General features: G+C 44.4%; 1 protein-coding gene across 2 annotated transcripts in view; it reads right to left on the reverse strand.

Moving 5' to 3' along the window:
* BICDL1 (BICD family like cargo adaptor 1) overlaps window positions 1–23,407 on the reverse strand; it is a 73,695-nt gene that overhangs the window by 3,589 nt on the left and 46,699 nt on the right. Inside the window, exons 3-10 of one of the 2 annotated variants that reach the window (XM_044989873.1) lie at window positions 21,273–21,389; window positions 19,964–19,975; window positions 17,818–17,964; window positions 14,891–15,070; window positions 13,687–13,905; window positions 12,122–12,265; window positions 10,979–11,109; window positions 8,484–8,604 (exon numbers count right to left, since the gene is read on the reverse strand). In XM_044989873.1, the coding sequence (XP_044845808.1) occupies window positions 8,484–8,604; window positions 10,979–11,109; window positions 12,122–12,265; window positions 13,687–13,905; window positions 14,891–15,070; window positions 17,818–17,964; window positions 19,964–19,975; window positions 21,273–21,389 (1,071 nt within the window). The remainder of the gene's footprint in view (window positions 1–8,483; window positions 8,605–10,978; window positions 11,110–12,121; window positions 12,266–13,686; window positions 13,906–14,890; window positions 15,071–17,817; window positions 17,965–19,963; window positions 19,976–21,272; window positions 21,390–23,407) is intronic. The other variant, XM_044989874.1, reaches the window with a different exon arrangement.

Genomic DNA, 23,407 nt, shown 5'->3' on the forward strand with positions numbered 1-23,407 from the left:
TTAGCCACACAGCATGGGGCCTTCACCAGCATCGCTCCTCAAACACCAGGCCCTTAAAGAGACCAGAAGTTTACCTTTTGCCCCACAATTGTTAAAATGGAAATCAGGCCATTCACAGTTTAATGTAATTTAAGGGGTGGCTGTTTTTTCAAGGTTTTGCCGATGGCTGTGAAATGGAGCACCGCTTCTGGTACCCTTCTCTCAGGTCCCTGGCTTGTCTTTTCAGAGCTGTCTGGCTGCCATCTCCCCTCTCTCTGTCCAGGAAGCTGCACAGATGAGGCATGTGGCTGAAGCAGAGGCCAGGAAGGGACAGGACTGTAGTTCTTCACCTAGAGTAGCTCTGTACTGAAGAGTAGGCAGGCCAGGTGGCAGAGAGAAGTTGAAGGTGGCCACATACATGAGAACCTCTTCAGGAGGGAACTAAGGAGGTCAGGCTTCTTTTCATAATCAAAGAGAAACTACTATCATGGGTTGTGCTATGGATGAGTTACGCGGCTCTAGTACAATTTACTGAGGAGTATTACGGTATCTTTCTGATCAGTTTTCAAATAACATGGCACAGACCATCTGCAGCTGCCTGATCAGCAGGAGGTCATAATTCACCACTGGATCATCCAACACTTTTAAAGTATAAGACACCTTCCTTCCCGTAAGTAACGTTCACAGCATTGTAACCAACAAGATTGCCATATGCAAAAGGATTCAAGTCAACAGCCAACTCTGACAACATCCAGCAAGACATGACATGACAACAGGGAAATCGTAAGTTTAATAACCACAACCCCAGTTCTGCTGCAATTGGCTCTAATGTCGTATACAAGCAGGAGACCATCTTGTACATGTTTTACAAGAAAACAGGGTCAGAATTACCGTCTTGTTTGAAATTTCAAGTATGTCAAATTAGCCCAAATGGCCAAGGCTCCTTGCCTCTCAAGGGCGTTGCTCACCCTTGCAATGTCCATGAGGGTCAATAGAACTCGAGGCTCTGACTAGTTAAACACAGCAATACAAATACACAGCACTTCCAATCTTCAAAGCTGTGCAAACACTAGTGCCTCAGATAGACCCCTCGCTGGAGGCTGGTGCAATCAGAATCCCCAGTTCACGGAGGGGGAAATGGAGGCTGTGTGGTGATGTGAGCAATCTCAGAGCAAGTATTCTGTTCATGCCAGTCTCCTACTGCACATCAGCTGACTCAGCCCCCACATCCTTCAGAATTCAAACCAAAACACAAACAGCTACCCATCACTCATGGGAGTGACGGTCTGAAAAGCCAGGGTTGAGCTTTCACATCTGTCCTCTGTTCAGCCTACTGTGTCCAGGCGTTGCCAAGGTTGGGGGCTCTGTCGTCTGATAGCTGCTCTCACTCCGGCCTGCTGATAGTCTCTGCCAGCAGCAGGCAGCTTTAGGCATCCTCATGCTAAAAGGCCTATTTTTGTGACACACCTGAATTCGGGCTCTGCTGGGCTAATCCCGGAATGAGGTGGTAATCACCTGGCTGTGGCGGCTGATGATCTCACGGCTGTCAAAGCCTACTGTTTAGAGGAAGCCCACTGAGTGGTGGGGTCTGATTACGCAGAATGACTTTCTAGCCAGATGGCTACATAGTTTAACAAAGATTCGGCATTAATCAGACTCAGGGTTGCGTGAGTCCAGAAGATGACAATTTCCAACCCACGCACGTTCTATGCAGCATAACTCTCTAATGGGGGTTGGTTGCTATGGACGACCATCAAATGCCAGTGGACACAGATGGCACATGCTCCATCACCCACCATCACAGCAGGTGCAAGTGCCAGCTCTGATTTGGGATGTTCAGGCAGTTGAGGGCTCCAGATCTGTGTAATGTGGTCAGTGATTCAGTGAAGGCACTGGGCTCCTCAGACTCATGTAAACAGCCTGCAGACACTTACGGTGCCATTCACTTTTACAGTGTCTATAATAAGCTCATTATTTACAGGCTAATAGGAGGTGATGTCCCACTTTACAAGGTGATATGGTTGGTTGCCTGCTAGGTAACCAGGAGTGGGTAAGTTGAATAATTTAGCCTGAAGCGATTAGCTGGTTTTCAGGAGGGAAAATCCCTGCCTTTCTAACTAGTCTAGTACATGTAATATAACAATGTTCATTTTAGATTCCTTTGGACCCCAAACTATTCCCCCACCTAACTCTGTTTTCAGGCCAGTTTTAGAAATATAAATTTACCTAGGATGTGCCGTACTGGAACATGCTGCAGTTCTGTTCTGCCCTATGTATCTGATGGGTTTAGAGGCAGATGATCAACTTCCAACAAACACACAAACCACCACACCTGGGCATCTGTAATGCTAGCTCCGGGTGTGTGGGAGAAGGGGGAGAATCGCCCCTTGTGGTCTATTCACCCAATATCTGGAGGGGGGTGGACTGATATCCCTTGTGATGTACTTACCCGAAGCCCAGCCCTGTTCTCTGCGCTCTTTAGGAAGCAGATGCAGTGAGCTAGAAGTAGCAGGAAGAGTGACAGGGCTGCTAGGGGGCCTGAAGCAAGGTTAGACTGAAGAGTTCATATTTTTTTTTAATTAGGGCTGAAAAAAAGGAGGCCGTGATGGAAGAAAGTGAAGGGGGAGGGGGCAAGATGAACTTCAGTATTAACTAAAACAGACTCCAGCAGCTTAACATACTTTGGGTTTATATACCCAGCTTTTCAAAGGGCGGCTTCCCCTGTGCAAATGAGGAAGGCACTTAGCCATCTCACGGGCAGATTTGTGCCCTCCTGTAACCGTGGGGTACCATATAGATACTGCAGAGCAAAGGATAAAAATAGGGCAGCTGGATAAAGAGCCCTTTAAAAGACTGTCCCAGGAGACATTACAGCTTGAGGTCGCTGACTAGACAGTGAGGTAGGTCAGAGGTTAGAAGTTCAGTGACTTGTCCTGGCCATGTCTGCGCTGGCATTAGAACGCAGGAATCTGTGGCTCCTAGTAGTTTGCAGCAAGGGATACACAGGGATGGAGGGAGTGGAGAAACTGGGTGAGGGGAGCGGTGATGTATCAGGTTCATTCAGTAAGCCAGAGTAGACAGGGATAATTTGACAGTGCTTGTGTATTCTGATTGGCTGAGGGGGAGCCTCAATTTTTAGAGTACACTGTTACAAAGAACATGTATCGTTTTGGGCGTGATGTCTATGGACTAGAACACTGCGCCAGGACAATATCCCACTGCTAGAGACGAGCACAAGCATTTATCAAAGCTAACCAGCAAACCTGGTTAAACACCCTATTATCCAAACAATCTATTCCATTGACTAGCTCTCATATACACATGATTAATGGCGTTCGCCTAGTGCAGGCGTGACAGTTGTTCACAACAGCATTGTTGGGCAGCTGCATTTGGCTGTCTTAGCGCTCGTGAGGCTGATTCTTTGCTGCCTTTCACCTGGTGGAGTCACTTACATCCGTGCAAAGTGGCGGTAACATGCTACTATAGCAGAGTTCTGCTCTCCCTCCTGCCAGCTGTAACATTTCAGAGCCAGCTTGCAGGGGAGTAAAAGCCTTCACATGGTGCAAGGCACCAGAGAATCAGGCCCCAGGTTTCTTTCAGCCCAGGTGTTGTGGGCTTCTCCGACTCTACTGGGGTTTCATGCAGCTTTCCAACAGCCAGGCATGTCTTATTTAATAGTGAATGTTAAAGGAAAGCTGTTGCATCTCTATTTGAATAAGCCACACATAAACCCCTTTCATCATCTAACTTTTTCCCCATTTGCTTTTGGGGGCACCACTGCTGCTCCTTATTCAGATAATGGTAGGCACAGGTAAAATCAGTGAAAATATCTCGTGAGCCATAGAGTAAGAAATGGCACTTATTCTAACCAATCTCATATTTTCCCATGATATGTGTTCAGTGGCAGATCCTGGGTTCCCCCGTGCAGCGATGTATGAATAAAAGACCAGCTGGAACGTTTAATTCCACTAAGATCTGCTGTTTCCACGCCCAAACTGAGATGAGAATGGTTTACCTGGATTGCATGCATGTATCTGTTAAATGTACATACTGGAAATAAGCTATCCCCAGCATTAGGAAGCAATGATATATGGCTATTTTTGTCGAGGGCCATTGGTTAAAATAGAGACTAAGAGAGCAAAAATGTAGTAGTTTGGACACCTCACCAGTACCAAGATACAACTATGAATTAAACACAGCTAGAGTAGTGGGAGAGTTAATTTAATTTTCTAAAAATACTTGGGGTCTTGGGCCCCCCACCCTTCCCCCCCCACAAAAAAAACCTTAAACTTCATTTATATTAGATGGTTATCAGACATGAATGACTCTTTTTTTAAAAAAACCTCTCTAATCTTTTCTGGTTCAATAAATCACAAGGCTTGGCAAAAACTTACTGCAATATAGGACTATATATATTTTTAAATGTGGAGTTCCATTTCTGATAAACTTTTGTAGTGGACCACTTTCTGCTCCCATTAAAGTCAATGGGAGCAGGACTGGTCCTGCTATATTTCTGCTGTTTGACATTATATACTATGAAATATAATACAGCAAATGCCTGTTAATAAAACTACAATTTAGCAAAGTACTACACATGGTAACTAAGAGTGGTTGACAACATCAGTCCAAGTTCCAGTAGAAACCAGGGATGTCCATATAAGTCTTATCTGCAGCCTTCGGTATCTGTTGTACTGTCAGCAGTCAAAAGATAAGACTACAAATTAAAAAAACCCTCAATTTTTATTTCAATGACTCTTCTAGGTATGCGAATGAGACTGAATGCATTTTTAGCTATTAGCGGCAAGAATTTCTAGTATGGGCACACCAGGCCAGATTCCCACTGTCGTTCACTTTTTGAAGTCACATGCATGAAGAGTGGGTACAAAATGCTACCCAATCAGAAATCTCCACTCACAGTGGTGATGGAGCTTAATATGCACTTTGCACAAATTTAAATGACTGCACAATGGGAGAATGGGCTCATGGTCCTTACCAGAGGCAGGGACACCTTGAATAGTCCAGTTTTTCCATGTAGCTTTTGAAAGATTCCTATCCACTAGTGTGCGGAGTTTAAGTTCACTTGACATAGGGCATGTCTTCAGCTTTAACATGGCTGTGTAGTCACAGTATAGCGCTGGGAGCGAACTCTCCCAGCGCTATAAAAAACAATCTTCACAAAGGGTGCAGCTCCCACTGTCTACACTGGCACCTTACAGCGCTGAAACTTGCAACGCTCAGAGGGGTGTTTTTCACCCTCCTGAGCAAGAAAGTTGCAGTGCTGTAAAGTGCCGGTGTAGACAAGCCCCTAATCTTTGTGAATTTGGGTCTGTACCTAGGGGGCTTCTCAGCTCTCAGTGAAAAGCAGCAATTTTTTTTCTCCCAGGTCAGTCGCTGTTATCATCTAGAGCCCGTTTGGTGGCCTGTGTGAAATAAGTCTCAGTCCAGGCTTTACTGGGTAGATATCCCAGCTCTAAACCAACCACCACCTTGGCCATTTTAGAGATGACAAGGACTGAATGGATCATGGAGACTGAACTCCCTTCAACCCTAGAGAGGATCCCTCTAGGGCAGGATTGGGATGCACTGGCCGGGCAGCGTCCAGGAGTTTGCTCTATCCAAGCCTGTGCTACCTGCTCTGTGAATAGCCAGATGTTTTCAGTTGCAAGAGCTATCAATCCAGCATCCTCCGCTACTAAAAACAGAGGTAAGTTATCTACTGTGTCATCCCATCTAGGCAAGATTCCCTGGTAACATCCATGGAATAGGAATGTGTTGTTTTTTTTAAACTAAGTGTGGGATTTTTTTAATGTATCTTCTAAATTTTGTGTATGCAATTGGAGGAGTGTGATGTGTTTTCTCAGCCTAGAGGGTGAGAAAAGCAGTTTCCTTCACTCTCAGGCTTGGACTACACTTCAACATTTACATCGGCAGAGCTGTGTTGGTTAGGGGCATGAATGCTGACTAAACTCTCAGTGTAGCCACAGCTATGCCAACAGAAGAGTACTTCTGTGAGCACATGTAATGTTCCTACACTGGCAGAAAAACTCCTGTTGGTGTAGGTTGTGTCTACACTAAGGGGCTATGTCAACATTGCTATGCCAGCATAAGCATTGTAGGGTAGACATAGCCTGAGTGGGTAGTGTTATGGCTTTAAAGTTTGCGTCCTTGCCCAGCTGTCACTAACTCTGGATTGGCTTCCCAAATGACTGCTTCAATGTCAGATGGGTAAGTGTTGTAGTGGCATGGAAAGCTAGTTATATACGTTCTGAACAGGAAGAGAGAGGGCAATGCCTGCAAGGGCTTTTCTTGGCAAAAAGTTTTACACGCTAAGGGCCAAGTTGTGCTCAGTTACATTATTGTAAGTCTCTGTGGAGCAGTTCTGGGTTTACTCTGGCATAACTGAGAGCAAAGTTGGCCCTACGATGTAAAAAGGTTTTGCCTTACCATGAAGTGATATTTTGGTTTTACAAAGCTTTTCAAAAGGCTGTTTGTTCTCATTCATTATTAAACAACATTAACTCAGTTTTATAGGCCAAATCCATGCCTGCTGTAACTCCAGAAATCAATAGTGTTACACCAGGAGTTACAATAATTCTGATTATTTAAAATGGTAATTACCTGCTATGTTTTCTTGTTCACAGCCAGTTGTCCTAACACACATCAAACTCAGTGAAGTTTTCAAAGGAGAAGGACTTCAGGACTGGACACAAATGACAACATACAGTACTCTTCAGAAAATACTATTTCCCAGACAGACTCTATTAGCGTCACTAAAATAGACCCGACCTTTCCATTCATAGAGCTGTTCACATTCTCAGAAAGGAACAGCTCATCTCACCTGTTTAATAAGATTTTGCACATGCCAAGAGACATTTGCCATCCATTTACCTGTGCAACCTCACTGAAGTCAATGGGTTGTGCAGGTGTAAGTGAAGGTAGAATTTTACCCTTACAGATCTGTTCTTGCTCCTGTTAAAGCCAATGACAAGACTCCCACTAGCTTCAGTGGATACAGAATCATACCCAAGCTTTGGAGAGGAACACAGGTGTTAAAAGGAAACAGCTATAGGAGACAGACAGTGAATTCCAATGGGCACCTTGCACTGTGTGGAAATGATCATGGAGGATGCCATGTGTAATGAAAGTAGTGAATGGAACAGAGGCTACTGTAGTCTGTGAGACACACTTTCCTTCAGCAGAGAATGAAACAACACTGGACTTGGATGTGATGGGAGAGTGAATGAGGTGGGTGGGATGGAGCGTGGGAGCTCACCTCAAAGGCAGGAGGGGTGTACGACTAAAGCTGTTGGTACGGGAACTGAGAAAGGCCACTAGATCAGAAACCAAAGGAGCCAGATAGTAAAAAGCCCTGAGGAAGCAAACTGTAAGCAGGAGAAAAAAGAGAAACGAGAACACAATGGAGTTGAAATAGGAGAGAGGTTGCATGGGAGAGGTTTCTACTGGTCAGCTTGGATAGTCTGTGCAGTCATCATCTTACTCGTTCTGTAACAAGCTACAACAAACCAGGGATCCATCAATCTCTGCCTTGGTCTTTGTCTCTCCTGCCATTTGTTTGTATCTTTTTTCACACATCCCTCCTCCATATTATCTGTCCAAATAACAACTGTATCTTAGTTCTCTCAAGTGATCTCTGGCTTTGTGTGACGTTGGTACTAGTGGCTCCCAAACTGGAAGAAGCCAGGTTAGCCATTTTACCTATAATTTGGAGTGGGACTGAGTTGTCACCTTTCCATCTAGCTAGATTTTCTGATGGAAAAGAAAACATTTACATCTGTGTCCTGAAATGGTAGAGCCCAAATGATCAGTAATGGCTTCATTGCCTCTGATCCCTAACTGAAGAGGAGGCACAGGAGACTGACTGAAGTTTTTAGAAGATTTAGTGCTGCTACATGTGAGTGTCTTCAGTCAGCATGTTACCTGGATAGTAATCTGATCTGAGATGGTCAATGTCTCTGACCTATGGACATAGGAAATCTAGAGTAAGGAACCTTTGTCCCGTTACAGCAAAACTTTTCCACGTCCACATCCCAGAGACCGAGCCAGGTCACAGCTGTTCGAGAGAAGGAGCTGCGTTTTGAAAAGGAGGTGTACCTGTCGCTAGGCCTATGTGCAGCTGTGAAATTAGAGCTGGTGCCTTTAGTTGCTCTATCCCCATATTAAATAGTAGTTTCTTTACAGTACACTGTAACAGCCACCATCTGCAAGGGTCCAAATTCAGAGATCACGCCCCTGCTTTAACCCTGGGGCTCTCAGTGGGTCTGTGGCTTGTGCCCTTCACACTAGTGTTTTATTACTTGACAAACAACAACTTTTGTATTCCAGATATAGTCCAGCTTCAAGTGTGACATGAGCGTACAGTCAAGAATGAGTCAACCTGTGGAACTTTCCCTTCCTCAACCAGTAATACCCCTTGCCTTGAGCCAATGATCTGTAAGTGCTTCCCACCAATGCTCCACTTTGCACTGATGTTGGGCATCACCTACCTGCCATGCCTCAAGCTGCTGTGAGAGGTTCAGTTTCTGTTGAATAGCATCCAGCAGCTGACTGTTCAGAGACATCATGTCGATCTTGCACTTGGCTAGTTCCATTTCCACTGCATTCTTCCTGGGGGGAAAAAGAGAGACATGGACACTCTCAGAGCACAATTCAATTTTATCTAGATCAATTCCTGCAGGTCTTCAAAACCACCTCACCCGTGTTCACTGATTTCCATTCAGCAAAATCAGGATATGGAACCTGACATCAGATCTGCCAAAGGACTCTGATATTTAGTGAATGACTAGCTCGAGCTTCTACTGGGACAATGAAAAGGAGATGTATCCTGCCATCAGGTGAGCAGAGCCCTTATCATATGGAGAATACTTCTCTGTAGAGGGGGAATGGAAAGCAGGACATACTCTGATAAATTGTTGTGTAGGTTTCTGGTATTAAGACTCTGGCCCAAACAGTTAACACTTGTAAGTCTTTATTCAACCATTTCCTGTGCCTCATATGCCCAAGAAATAATATAAACTGGTAGGGAATATCCTGGCTGCTAATTTTAGATCCAAGTTTGTTCTGATATTTGTATTAACCATATCTGATTCATCCGTTACCCTGCAATAACAACTTTTCCCTGCTTTTCTGCAGAAGAGTGGTCTGGGAATTAGTTTTTATGTTATAGGCAGAGCTGGTAGCACCACCTACGCTTAACGATGCTCAACACCTCTCATTAAAACACTGTTCTCAGTTGCTTATAACTTTGCCAAATTAACTGTTCAGGCTGAAATTTTCCATGCTGGGTGTCTGCCTGAGGCTGAATTGTTTTGGAAAGTTTCAGCAAAAATGGCTTGAGATAGGAGGGAAATAATATTCTTGCAACTTCTCCCCTGAGACAGTCCAATACCTCCAGCCTTTGGAGCAGGGTTTTGAAGTTTGGCAGGGGATGTCACCCTGGTGCTTGGGATGTGCCTTTTGCTGTTTTTTATATCTGTTTGTGCACGCACAAACACTCTCACCTAAAGCACCATCCCCCCTACCCCTTGTCTGCAATCAGTCACAGTCACTGTACACCCTCTCTCCAGTAATAGCGCACATCCCCAATTCCACACACCATAAATATTAATGGTTTGTCCCATGTGAACTGCTAGGGTCACTTGAACAGCAAAAAATCTGCAGATCTCCAGTGAAAGGCCCCAGGTCTGAGTGTTTCAGAAAAATATGCTTCTATTGTAAAACAGCCCATCACTGCTTGATATTAACAGTGGAATTTATGCATCCCCCGAGTGGCACAGTTGCCATAGAGACAGCAGAACTGGCAACCCATACTGCTATTAAATGTCAAAGCAAGCCTTTTGCACCAAACATCAGTAGCAGGGATATTCCCTACTTCTGCCAACAGATGGCGCTGTTACAATGGCATTCTGAAGGGATTTGGTACCCTTTGGGACACTGTAAAGAACACTTGACAGATCATGTAATTAAAAACAAAATTAAGCCATTGTGTATGCTTGCTTATCTGCCCTCCCTCCTCATAGACATGCATGATTTGAAGTGTTCTGCTCCTCTTGCCAACCCAGCAAGGGTTAGGCATTGCTGTAAGGAAGTGGGCTGCATTGTGTTCTGTCCTGTCTCACTTCACCGGAGGTCAGAGAGTCTCCTCTGATCTAGAGTAAGTAGAATACAAGTGCTTTTGCCATTCTCCCCCTTCCTCCAGAGCCTGGTGTCCTGAACGTCATGTTCCTCCCTCAGGCTGCCTAAAACTGAACAGGCAAAGATGGGGAGGGAAGGGGAAGACTGGGGAGGTAAAAAAAAAATAAAAATGAAAAAACGTGGCATAAAGACTGGATCAAAGTCATGGGAAGGGAAGGACAGAGGGATGCAGTAACAGGGTTGCACAGAGAAAGTAAAGCAGGAGAAAGGGAGAACAGAGGGAAGGTGGAGCACAGAGGCTAAGGGCAGAAGAACAGGATAGAGGAGAAGCATAACTGAAGGACCAGAGGATTGCAATAACAGAGATTCACAGAGGCACCAGAGCAAAATGGACGAGGGGGGCTGGAAGAGCTATGGAACAGGTTAGAGAAGGTGCAGTAGCAGAGATACACAGAGGAACTGGAAGGGAGGCTGGAAGTGCAAAAGAAAATAGGAGGAGGAGGAAGGGACCAGTTCCAATATTTGTATTCCCTTCCCAAATGGGCCAATAGCCATCCCTTGGCTTGATGAAAAGATCTGTCTCCCAAAGTTGCTAAAAATAGAACTTATGGCGTTTCTTTTTAATGAGAGCAGAACTGCTGGTTCCAGGAACTTCCTGGGATCAGGACCCATGTCGCAGGCACTTAGCAGGACTCCTCAGCACTCAGAAGTGGGAAGATCTACCACTTTACTGGCAGCAGCCTGGGAACAAAGCTGCCCACAAAGTGACTGCTTTGAACAAACTGAGGGGTAAATTCTGAGACCACAACCCAAACCCATCTCTGTTTTTCAATAGAATTCTAGTTACTTGGCAATGGCCTCATCTCGATCCCTGATGGCCTTCAGAAGCTGTTCATTTGTCTCCTTATCTTCAGCTGACCCTCGGAGCCTGTCCCTTTCTTCTTTCAGCGCAGTCATCTCCACACTCAGCAGCGTCACCTGTCAGGAACAGAAAGAGCACTGTCAAACGTTTCTCCTCTCAGGGTAATAATTAGTACTGGTGGAAGGCGCCTGACTGGCAGCCTTGAAGAGAGAAGTCCTCTAATCACAGAGCACTTAGGATGAGCAGTGACTGGCTACCACTGGACATGTGCCTCAGCTCTGATCTGAATGAGCCACCTTGTAAGGGTGAGAGTTTCCAGTCTCCGGGCCCATCAAACCTTGGTCTTTACAGGGGCTGCCAACAATGGTGATAACTGAAGTGGTGGCTCCTACCTGCAAGGCCTAAGCTTTGCCAACTCACTTGACATAGGCTGCCAAACAGCCATCAGATGGCAATGACGCCACTCCATTACATTTAATTATCACCATGGATAATGTTAAAGGCCATTTTAAATGCGCCACTGCAGCCCCTATGATCCACCATAAAGGAGATGGGTTGTGTTCCCACTATCTCAGCTACATTACAGCCACTGAAGGTTCACTGTCAAAATGTTACTTCCTCACCAAGAGACTCCTCTATTGATCCAATGTCCTTTCAGCCTGCACTCTGGTCTCTGATCTTTCCTTGACATCTTGGGTTCATAAATTTTCAGTCTGTGATGGGATAGGCTCTGAGTTACTACAGAGAATTCTTTCCTGGGTGCTGGCTGGTGAGTCTTGCTCACGTGCTCAGGGTTTAACTGATCGCCATATTTGGGGTTGGGAAGGAATTTTCCACCAGGGCAGCTTGGCAGAGGCCCTGGAGGTTTTCACCTTCCTCTGCAGTGTGGGGCACACATGGGTCACTTGCTGGAGGATTCTCTGCACCTTGAGGTCTTTAAACCACGATTTGAGGACTTCAATAACTCAGACATAGGTTAGGGGTTTGTTACAGGAGTGGGTGGGTGAGATTCTGTGGCCTGCATTGTGCAGTAGGTCAAACTAGATGATCATAATGGTCCCTTCTGACCTTAAAGTCTATGAGTCTGAGTCTGAGAGAAGGTCCAGCGAATCTGTATGGATTGCTCACCTGGCTGTGAAGTCTCTGCAGCTCCTCCAGGCTCTGCCTCAGCTTCCCTCTTTCTCCCTCCATTAACTCCCTCAGGGCTCTTGAGTCCTCACTTGTTTGCCTGATCTGTTCTTCTAAGGCATCATCATCACTTCTCCGAGAACTCTGGCAGCAAGCGAGAAACATCTTGCTCAGCTTTCATGTATAAGTTACAGTTTGCATTAGTTTTGTACTGATTTGGGGACAGCTCTAGGAAAGTGGGAATGTCACTCTGCAAGATCTCTGCTGTTACAGTACACATTCACATACGTTTATACGGTGTCCAGAGGGCTCACAACGCAGCCAGTCACAAATACATCAACTAAGACGAACACACACACACACACACACAGTCCCTAAGCCTGGGTAGAGAGAACACACACAGATTACTTACCTTAGCAGAAAGATATACAGACACACTCCCCACTCTGTAATCCTCTACCCTCATCTCTGAGTACAACCCAGCTCTGATATTTACCTCTTCATACACTTATTCCTAACCAGGTTTCCATGTTTAGGCCTTTATATGTTATCTCCATTCTCCCTTGAACAAATACAATCTTGTATTCTTGCTCAACCTTTTATTATTCAATCCTAACTCCTACAGGCATTGAAACTGGTTGGGTCATGGTTCCCATTCATATCTGAGGTTTGCAGGTACACATAGCCTGCTGGCTTATTTCTGGATGTGCCACTCCAGAATGGAACTGCCTTCAGGTTGGCTGTTTCCTTGTGGAGAACACACAAGTCTTGAGGATGAAGCAAATGGAGGGCCAAGATGTGATTTTTTCAGTCTTTGTGAAAGGCTACACATTTCCCCACTACTTTACTCTGTCATGGAGGTTATCCCAGTTCTCCAAAGAGAGGATCTGCAGGTCTCCTCCAGCATGATTTCATTCAATCACCTATTAAGTTTCTGAGCTCTGCTGCTATCCTCAGTACTCCAAGGCAAACAGTAGATGCTATGCTGCTGCAGAAGATTCTCTCTCCCATGCATAGGGGCCACCTCTGGTGGCTTATCACAGGAGTGTTTGTGTCTATACTCTATAGGGACCCCAATCCTCATGATAACTCTTACCTTGCTTTTCACTCTCACTGATCTCTTTATATCATTGCAGTTTAAAACAGGGTTGGGAGACTTTAATCAGAAATGATGGTGAAAGAACCAAAATACCATGAGAAAGTTTGCAATATTTTCAAGCTGGCTGAAACTAACACTAACTAGAACGCTTGCAAGAAACCCTGATCTCATGAGTTCTCCAGAGTGATTTCCAGACTGGAGAGATTTGGATGAGTATCTGAACAGAACTTTGATACCTTTTGAGGTCATAAGCTTAAATCCCTTGGGTTGGCATGTCTAAATACTGGCCTACTTGTGATATGTGAGATTGCTGGAAATGGGTTGTGCACCCTGATGTCCCATTTTCAAGGCCACAAATTCTGAAAGCCCATAGAATTAAAGATCTAAAATAACCCACCCATACCAGACTCTTCCTTGCCTAGCACCAACACTGACACCGAAAATCCTTCTGTGTCCAGCTACCTACCGGGGAGTCTGTGCCATCTAGAACACTTTGTATCAGCCTCTTCAGCTCATTGAGACCGGCACGTAGACTGCCAGCGGGGACATCTTTGGCTGATGAGGTTTCTGAAGACTCATCCATGGAGGAGTCTGTGGAGACTGCAGAGTCTGCGCTGTCATTTCCTCTGAGATGAGAGCAGAGATATCTGACTTGGCAATAGGCCTCCCAGAGCTGCAGTCTCAGCTGGAACAAGACAGCATTATATTAGTCCATGGCTTCAGGGACCCATGAGATTCTATTGCCTGTAGACTTCCAGGATGTGACCATGCCCTGTTAGCTAGAAAAGTCCTTTGATGCACCCTATCCTAGATATAATATTAATGAAAAACAACAAGTACTTATCTAGTGCTTTTCATCTAGAGGTCTCAAAGTATCATTACCTGCATTGCATATATAGGGAAACTGACAAAGAGAGGTTACTTGGTTTGCCTAATGATACATGGTGAGTCAGCATAGGAAATTGAGATAGAACCCAGATTTCCTGATTTACAGCCCAGTGCCATGTCCACTGGATCACACCGTCTCCTTGAATAGCCAGGACTTGTGCGGCCTTGCTCTTTTCATCTGTGTGCACGCGCACATGGATTTTAAGTGTACTTTACAATATTGTCTCCTTAGACTAACCTCACACTTGGTAAGGCAACTCCCATCTTTTCATGTATTTATCCTAGCTCCTGTATTTTCCACTCCATGCATCTGATGAAGTGGGTTCTAGCCCATGAAAGCTTATGCCCAAATAAATTCGTTAGTCTCTAAGGTGCCACAAGGTCTCCTCGTTGTTTTTGCTGATACAGACTAACACAGCTACCACTCTGAAACCTTAACAATATGTGTTAGCAGTGCAGCCCTTTCTCTCTCTCCTAACTGGTGTGGTTTTGTACCCCTAGGTAAGTTCACACCAGCATGTGCACATGTATTAATGCAGTGCTATATCAGATTTAAAAAAGTGTTGGATGACTACAGTGTGGTTTTCAATAGGCTGTGACTGTGGATTTCTTAACTGATATCAATAGCAGCTTTGTGGAATGTGTGGTGTGATTCATTGCCGTTTGCACTAGTCTGCCATGCTTTCCAGCTACTAGCCATGAACATGTTTACACATGTGCGTTCATATGGTGCACATTTACAAAGGTTCATACGCTTCCCCAGTGTGCAAGGATGATCATACCTGCTCTCTCTCTTGTTCCAGTTCTTCTGCCTCCATGCTCTGCTCAATCTCAGATAGCAGGGATGTGCTGGTTGTGTTGAAACTTTGTAGACTTCTCTCCTCGCTAAGCTCTTCTACCTTTCCCTGGAGCTGCCGACAGGACAGCCGCACCTCCTGGAGCTCCAGCTGACTTTGATGCAGCTTCCAAAGGAAATCAAAGGAAAAAACAAAACTAGTGAATATGACTGAGGAATAGACAAATCTCTCAGCTCATGAAGGACCTTTGTGGGAGCCCTGAAAAGAGGGTTTCCACGCATGTGGGAGGAACGGTCTTTGCTGGCTTGACTAATTTCTAAAGTTTAACAGTCTAAGACATTATTACCAAAACTTTACTCTCAGCTAAAACTAGACATGGGCTGGGATCTAAAATATGCTGAAGACTCAAAATCACTAGGTTAGTTACGGCTAAGATGTATTATGAAGAATTCCAGAAGGAGCTAAGGAAAAATTAAGTAATTAGACAACAGAGCAACAAGTGAATTAAAAAAAAATCACACAACCATTTGTGTTTCAAAGAGATGTAGTTAAACCCTGGTCATTCAAACCCCAGTTAACCAAGATTCACATATCCATTGCATCTAAAATTCACAGAGAAACATTTCACTAATTTGACACTCCAGTTATCTGAATGTTTCAGATATCCCTCAAGGCATTTAAATCAGGGCATATCTGTAGTGAGAGGTACACAATTGAGAAAACAATTATTTACAAAAATATATGTGATATGCTTGTAAGTGATGTAAACGGAAAGTAACACAAATATATTAGGTCTCTTGTTACACTGCTGGTACAAAGTCAAAGCAGTAAACTCTAGTATTGGGTGCAATCACTTTCTACACAAATAACAGGCAGACAGAAATTCAGTGGACACAAGTGCATGGGAGATAATGTACATTAAAGGGAACAGTTTAATCCATCTGTTTACACTGGCAGGTTCTGAATTAGTGATAGCCTCTAAGGAAAAAGATCTAGGCATCATTGTGGATGGCTTAGTGTACAGCGGTGTTCAAAAAAGCTAAGATGCTAGTCTGTACTAAGTAGGTGATAGAGAGAAGTATGAAAAAAATACTATGACACAACGATGGTAAATCCTCACCTTGAATACCGCATTCTGCAATGGTTCCCTCATCTTAAGAAAGACAGCAAAAGTCCAGTGGAAGGCAACAAAATTAGTTGGAGGCATGCTGTGGTGGGGGCGGGGTCCAGATGTGGCGAGATGAAAAAAGACTGGGAGTATGTAGATTGGAAAGGAGAAGAGTTCTGATAGATACTATTTTTATAAATACTGTATACTACAAAAAAAGCAGCTGGGAGTTCCTATTTAACTCTCTCCCATTACATGAGAACTAGAGGGCACTTGCTGAAATTAAAAAGTGGAAAAATGAATGAAGGAAATATTTTAATGCAATGTATAATTAGCCCATGAAACTTACTTGGGCAAATTGAGGCACATAGCTTAGTAAATTTCAAAATCTGATTAGACTTTTATCTATGAATAAATTACATTAATTAGAATGAAATTATAGAGGTTGGTGAAATGGACAGCTCAGGATGTTAGTAATGGCAGAAAGTCTTTCACTTCTAGGTCACCAGTTCAAATCCACACCAGGCTGGTAGCAGAGTACTAAGCAGCGCTCAGATTGTAATGACTTTCATCTGCATAAAATGAATTGGTGGGTCTCAGTTCAGCTCCCGGTGGACAGGTGTCCAAATCAAAAACCCACTATCACAGCTCACATTAACTGGCCCCCAAAATGGCAGTCTCACAGCAGAGAGGCCAAGGACCGAATGGGTCAGTGGAGCCTGAACTCCTGGGATGGAGTTCCTCCAAGCCTGGATTGAGGAACAGTGGTAGGGCAGAGTGAGAAACTTTGTTTCCAGGACTATTGACCCTGAGTTCAGGAAGAAATTCTTCCCCTCATCTACTATGGTAGAACAGGATTCTAGTTAGGTGCATTATAGGGGATTTTGCACCTCCTGCTGAAGGAGCAGCCAAGGTCAGACAGAAAATACCAGGCTAGATGGACTATCAGTCTGTTTGTGTAGCAGTTCCTATATTCTTATATTCCACAGACTGGCAGAGAAAATGGGGAGCTAATTGCCAAAGAATAAAATAGCCGGGATAGCCACAAACCTGCAGTGGGTAGGGTGAGTTGAGAAAAGAAACCATAAAATATCACTCACCACCCAGAAACAGGCCCTATAACACTGACATAGAAACTTGTTCAACATCATTCCAGGAGTAATATTTACTAAGGGGGGATAGCTCAGTGGTTTGAGCATTGGCCTGCTAAATCCAGGCTTATGAGTTCAATCCTTGAGGGGGCAATTTGGGGATTTAGTTGGGGATTGGTCCTGCTTTGAGCAGGGGGTTGGACTAGATGAGGTTCCTTCCAACCCTGATATTCTATGAAAAGCAGCTGAGAACTCCATAGATATGGGTTGTGAATCTTTTGAATAGTGACAGACCTGAGGCTGGCTACCATGCTCTGGACCTCTGCCCAAAATAACCATAAGAGGCCCTTATTGGAGTTAGTCCCAGTAAGAAATCAGCAGAAATGCAACCAGGTTCCTCAACCTCCATTGAAGTACCTGTTTTCCTTGATTAAATGTTCTCACTCCTTGTTCTAATAGTTCATTTTCTCTTCCTTCAGGCTCCTCTGTGAGAGTTCCCATTCTCTGCAGGCCATATCTAGGTGCTACCAACTCTGTTGTTCCTCTGTGATCATAAGAGTCATTTTATTCTTCCCTTTGGTCTCCTATCTCCAAATTCCCATTCTCTTAACTGTAGGTCCAATCCCAGATCCCCTCCTTTATCCCTTCTTAGCTTTCAGAGTTCCATTTTCTCTTTCATTTGAGCCTCTCTCTCCACCTCCTGTTCTCCTCACCTGCAGATCCTTATCATGGCTTTGTCTTTCCAGGACCAGCACTCGCTCCTGCAGTTCCTCCACGGTTCCCTGAAGCAGATCATTTTCTTCCATCATGGCACTAAGGCGACACTCCAGCTCCCGCTTCCTATCGGTAAGCATCTTAATCTGAAAGGGAAAGAGAGCTCGAGTTGGGCTCCAGGCTTTGGGGAAAAAAAATTCTTTCACAATGTGATAAGAGAAAAGCAGCAGGAACCAGAGTACGTCTGTGTCTGCACCTGTATGAGAGAGACTGTGCCTCTTTATGCAACTCAGAGCTTAGGAAGAGGCTGAAAGAAAACACCTCCCACCAGAAAACTCTGTGGAGCAGAGTGGGAGTGCAGCTCCTGAGATGCTGTAATGTGTGTTGCCAGGCAAACGTAGAGGGAGGGAAGGGGAGTAAACACTGTGTACCTTGGAATTTCCGAAGAGCTACAGTAAAGCATGACCCTGCCCTACCCACCCTCCTAAGGATTCACCCAGACCATAAAATCTGCAAGAATGTGAAAAGAGAGTTACTCTGCCCAGCTTTATTATGACTCTGTTCCTGGTGTGAGCAAATGTTGGAGTTCCCAGGAAGGGAACCCCCCTGCGTTTCTACAGGGCCACTTACTGGAATCCCCAGGAGAGGTAAGGGGTGTGTGTGTGTGAGAGAGAGAACAAGTGTTGTGTGAGAGAGAGAGAGAGAGAGAACAAGTGTTGCTATGCCCTTTGTGGGTGATAGGGAGGATAGCATTGTGATCATACACCTTGTTCTTTGCTGTATGCTTGGTCTGATGATTTCTCAACTCAATATAATTTTATGCTTTAAAAAACAGCCTGATGGTTTTGTGCAACAATTACTGATATCTTCCCAACAATTACTTGTTTTAAAATAGATTCAAGCCTTTCAATTGTCCAGTGCCGCATGCGCAGGTGATGAGGGACAATGTGCCAAGTCCATTCACTTAGCAAGAAGCTGTATATAGGATGATTCAGCACTAATAAAGGCCACTGTTTGTTTAACCAGGAAAGAGAATAAATTTTCCCACCTAGCTATCTATCCAGGTTCTTCTACAGTACCTACCACCATGATACCTGAGTGCTGGGGGTATGTTTTGTACACTGTCCAACGCCATCAGCTGTTCTTCAGCTATGCTCACAGACCTTTGATGCTCCCAGTACTTCCTGGTCAGTTCCTACTCCATCTCCGATGGCATGATCCAGCAACTCATGTTCCCTAGGCCTATCTGATAACCACTCTCTTAGCTGCTCCCCAGTAGTGTCCCAGGTCCTTTCAGGCCTCTCCGATAGCTTGGGAAATATGCACAAAGGTCTCTTCAAATCTCCTTTGCAGCTCCTTGATTAACCTGCTGGTTCTCTCCAGGTTGCCCTCCCACCTGTTCTGGATGCACTCCTAGCCCCCATTAACACATGCCCTAGATGCCTTAAACTGTCTCAGATATTGGTCTAGCCATTCTGTGGTTGCCTTCTAGACTCTCCTCTAATCCCCCCTGCCTTACTGTTCTCTAGGTCTTCTCCAGTACACCCATGTTAGTTGCTAACTGTCCTCCAGGCTGTCTCTGATATTCTTCCATCTGGCTGCCTTCCAGGCCCAATGTTTACGGTTATGTATGTAGTGTACAGATGGTGCCTGGACATAGATTAACTAGACACTCAGCTGTCCTGGAGAAAGGAGGAATACTGTATTCGTCCAGGGGAGTCAAGTGTTTGGAAAGATGAAGGAATATTATGTCAATTTTGTATATCTGCATTTCTCTATTTATAGAACACCTCCTGTATGTATTAGGACATTATTCTTCTATGAGTAATGATTGCTGAGAAGTCTCTTCCCCTGCAAGCATGACTTCAATGTAATGGAGAGAAGGGATGCAACAGGGAGAAACACGGAACAAACAGACTGCATTTTACATTAGTACTTGTTATAAAACTCAGTAATGAACACCCTGTGAATAACTGTAAAACAAAACAAAACCCACAACTGTCCTGCAGGCCTTGGGCCAAGGCAAGGGGGTGAGGGGAATAAATGGGCTGAAAGTGCAAGACAGGAAGGACCTTAACAGGTGGGGCATGCACAGTGATGGTAACAGACATGCATTCAAAACTCAATCAAAGCATCTGTACTTACTTCAAGGACCTGCTGCTCCACACCAAGGGGAAGAGGACAGGAAGGGAAGAGAAGCAGAAATTTAGGAAAAAACTCTACTAATCAGTTAAAAAGTAGTAGGATTGTACAATAGGGTTTTTTCCCACTCCTCCAGGTCCTTCATACTCAAATCTCCCATCCTCTCCAGATCACAGAAGGAAAAGGAAACAAATAACATACTGGCCAAGATATCCAGAGCTAAAATAAGTATAAAGGACGGCCTCATGTTTCCACACACATCTCAAATGCAGGAGAGGATTTCTGCTTTCTTCTCAGCCATTCAGAACAGCTCCCCCCTCAGAAGTGGAGTGTGTGTTTGGATGTGGCCCACTGGAACATACCCACATTTTGTCTCTAAAAGCTCCCCCTCGCTGTCTCCTCTGCGTTACATCTTCCTGACAGGATTATCCTTTAGACAGGGGCTAAAACAAACTGAAACAGGATGGGGCGCTCTCACTGCACCAGTCAGGAAGAAGGAGCTGTGGTTTCCAGCTGACTGTATATACCCCTGCCTTTAGAACATTATCCATACTCGGAGTTGAATGGCAGGGAATGTCTTCCATTGAGCTCTGAGAGCCATGCTTCTTTCATGACAGTAGCTGTTGCCTGTATGACAGTCACCACCTTAAAGAGGGTAAACTTAATGGCCTGTATGTGACTAACACACTTTTGTACATGCAGTGTTGTTGTAGCTGTGTCAGTCCCAGGATATTAGAGAGACATGATGGGTGAGGTACTATCTTCTATTGGACCCACTTCCATTGGTGAGTGAGACATGCTTTTGAGCTTACATGGAGCTCTTCTTCAGGTGACCTGAACATACCCACATTTTGGCTCCTCAGAGAGCCACCTCACTGTCTCCCCTGCTTTCCATCTTCCTGATAGCATTAAGTGACCTGAAGAAGAGCTCTGCGTCAGCTCAAAAGCGTGTCTCTCACCCACAGAAGTTGGTCCAATAAAAGGTATTACTTCACCCACCCTGTCACACTTGGGTACAGTAACTCAGGCTATTCTCAAAACAGGGGACAATTCTGCTACTTATATACAGGAGTCCTGTTGGTGTGAACGAGGAGCATCAGTTAAGAGAGAAATACATGTGGCCAACTAAATTAATTAGCTCTTTCTGCCCTCTAGCTAGCATCCCTTTTTCTTGCTGGCACAAACTATCACCATTAGGAATTTGGTTTTGTTTACCCAGTTCAGAGGGGTTCATTATATAAGATTAAAATATCACCGAATACCTTGAGAGACGTATCAAACCTTAAACCACCATGATCAGAAGGCCACTCACCTCAGCCTGGAGACTTTCGAGTCGTACTATATGTTGACTGGTTGATGAGTTCTTTTCCCGGAAGTCCTCTCGAAGGGTATGGACCTGCATTGAGAGTTGTCTCTCCACCTCTGATGCCTGCAAATAGGAGGCCACACACAATTACCTCGAAATGAGAAACAGGGGCAGGGAAAAATCCGGAAAATGATCAGCTTCTCCCACCCCAGGTGGATTTTATAAATATGAAGGGAAACCCCTAAATTGATGTTATTTCCCAACGAAGTGTGGAATCACTAAAAATTCAGAAAAGGGAAGGCACACTGTGAGCTGGCTAACCCTCCAGACAAAGCTGCTGAAGACGCTTGAGTTGCATAGGGTTATAAATCAGTGCAGAAGTCATCCCACACAGCCTCCTAGGACCATTGCAATTTAGCAAGCATCTCAAGGATGGGGACAACCAAAGAACACAGCCCACAGCTTTCCTCCATTTCACTCTGCACTACTCCTACTGCATTCAGAGGCTTGTGCTGAGCCTCAGCATTAGTAGACCAAATTTACCTCATTTGCATCTATTTATATTTGGCACGAGGAGAGGAATAGCTTGACAGTGAGGGTAGCCAGAAGTTGACCTCTCTGGGTCAATCATGTCGTTTCATTATAAGATTTAAAGTGATCTCCAGCACCCCACTCTAAGCCCCGGGCCATCTCTCTACTGGTATGGTTCTAATAATCTTTGCCTTAGGTCTATGGCCTGATAAAGGGGGAGATGCTCCAGGTGCATCTCTGAATGGGGTTTGTTATGCTCTTCCCTTTGGTTTTGTCAGCAAAGATGGCTCCCAGGTTGGTATGATGAGGCTTGAGAATAGTTCCAGAACATTCGACCAGCCATTCCTCAGAGACTACTGCAGAGCTTCAGCTGTAGTAATAGCCACAGAACAGTCCTACTGCCACTCAGAAATTCAGAACGATTCCTGCACTTGCATAGCCTATAAAATCATAGACGAGGAAATAGAGCAAAGCCACTTTTTCCAGGTTGGAAAAAAATGGTGGTAAATCGGAAAAAGAGAGTTTAATTGGTTCTCTCAGGATTTCTTGCCTCCCTGTATGTCAAACCTAATTCAAAGAAGCCACTCTCTGACCCCTATTAATAAGAACTATAGCACCCAAAGCTCACGCCTATATCTGTCAATAAAAAAGGCTCTGTTCTGGGCTACTAACTGATTTTTAGCTTCCATCCTACCCTGTGCCAATATATTGTGTTTCTCCACCCACCCCATCCCAGAACAATTTCCACCGGGACTCATGCATCCGATGAAGTGGGTTTTAGCCCATGAAAGCTTATGCCCCAAAAAATTTGTTAGTCTCTAAGGTGCCACAAGTACTCCTCATTCTTTTTGCTGAAAGAGACTACACGGCTACCACTCTGAAAACTGTCACCAGGACTTTGTGATTCTTTTAGCTTTGTGGTAAGCTTGGAAGTGGAAAAGAAAAGCATATCCAATTTGACTATTTGCTCAGTGGTAAATTATGTCCTCTACCACTATTCCTTTGAAAATATAAAAGGTAAGGCAGAGTAGGCTATTTATCTGCTGAGGCCTCAAGCTGGCTGATATGCTTGATTGGGCTGAATCATCAGTGCAACACAATCCAACACTTACACAACGAAAACACAGACTGATAAATGCCACGTCGGGGTTTTTTGGGGGTTAATATGATTACTATATTAACATAGCTCACAAGATTGAAACATAGTTTTAAATCACCTGCTGAGAAATTTTTTTTTTTTTTACTACTTTGTGATAAGGGAGAACACAAACCCACTGTTGTCATGGGGCATGTCTACACTAGTAAAAACAGGTGTATTTGTACAATGTGATAGCTAACACAAAAAATCTTAATGTAGACCTGGCAAGTTGTAGTTTTAGCTCGATTCATGTGGCTGAGGTCATCTCGTGGAGGTGAGTAAAATAACACTTTCCTTAGCCACATAAAGTGTGGGAAACATAGTCACCCACCAATAGCCTAGTGGAGATAAAAAGGAAGTGACCACATCACATGTTTCTTTATTTCTCTCCTCAACAGCATGGAGAGAAATGGTTCCAATCCAGAGTCACCCTTAGCTAATCAAATAATTTATTTTTACATTCTCAAATTTT

The sequence above is a fragment of the Mauremys mutica genome, chromosome 16 (assembly GCF_020497125.1).
Source record: "Mauremys mutica isolate MM-2020 ecotype Southern chromosome 16, ASM2049712v1, whole genome shotgun sequence".
Lineage (NCBI taxonomy): Eukaryota > Metazoa > Chordata > Testudines > Geoemydidae > Mauremys > Mauremys mutica.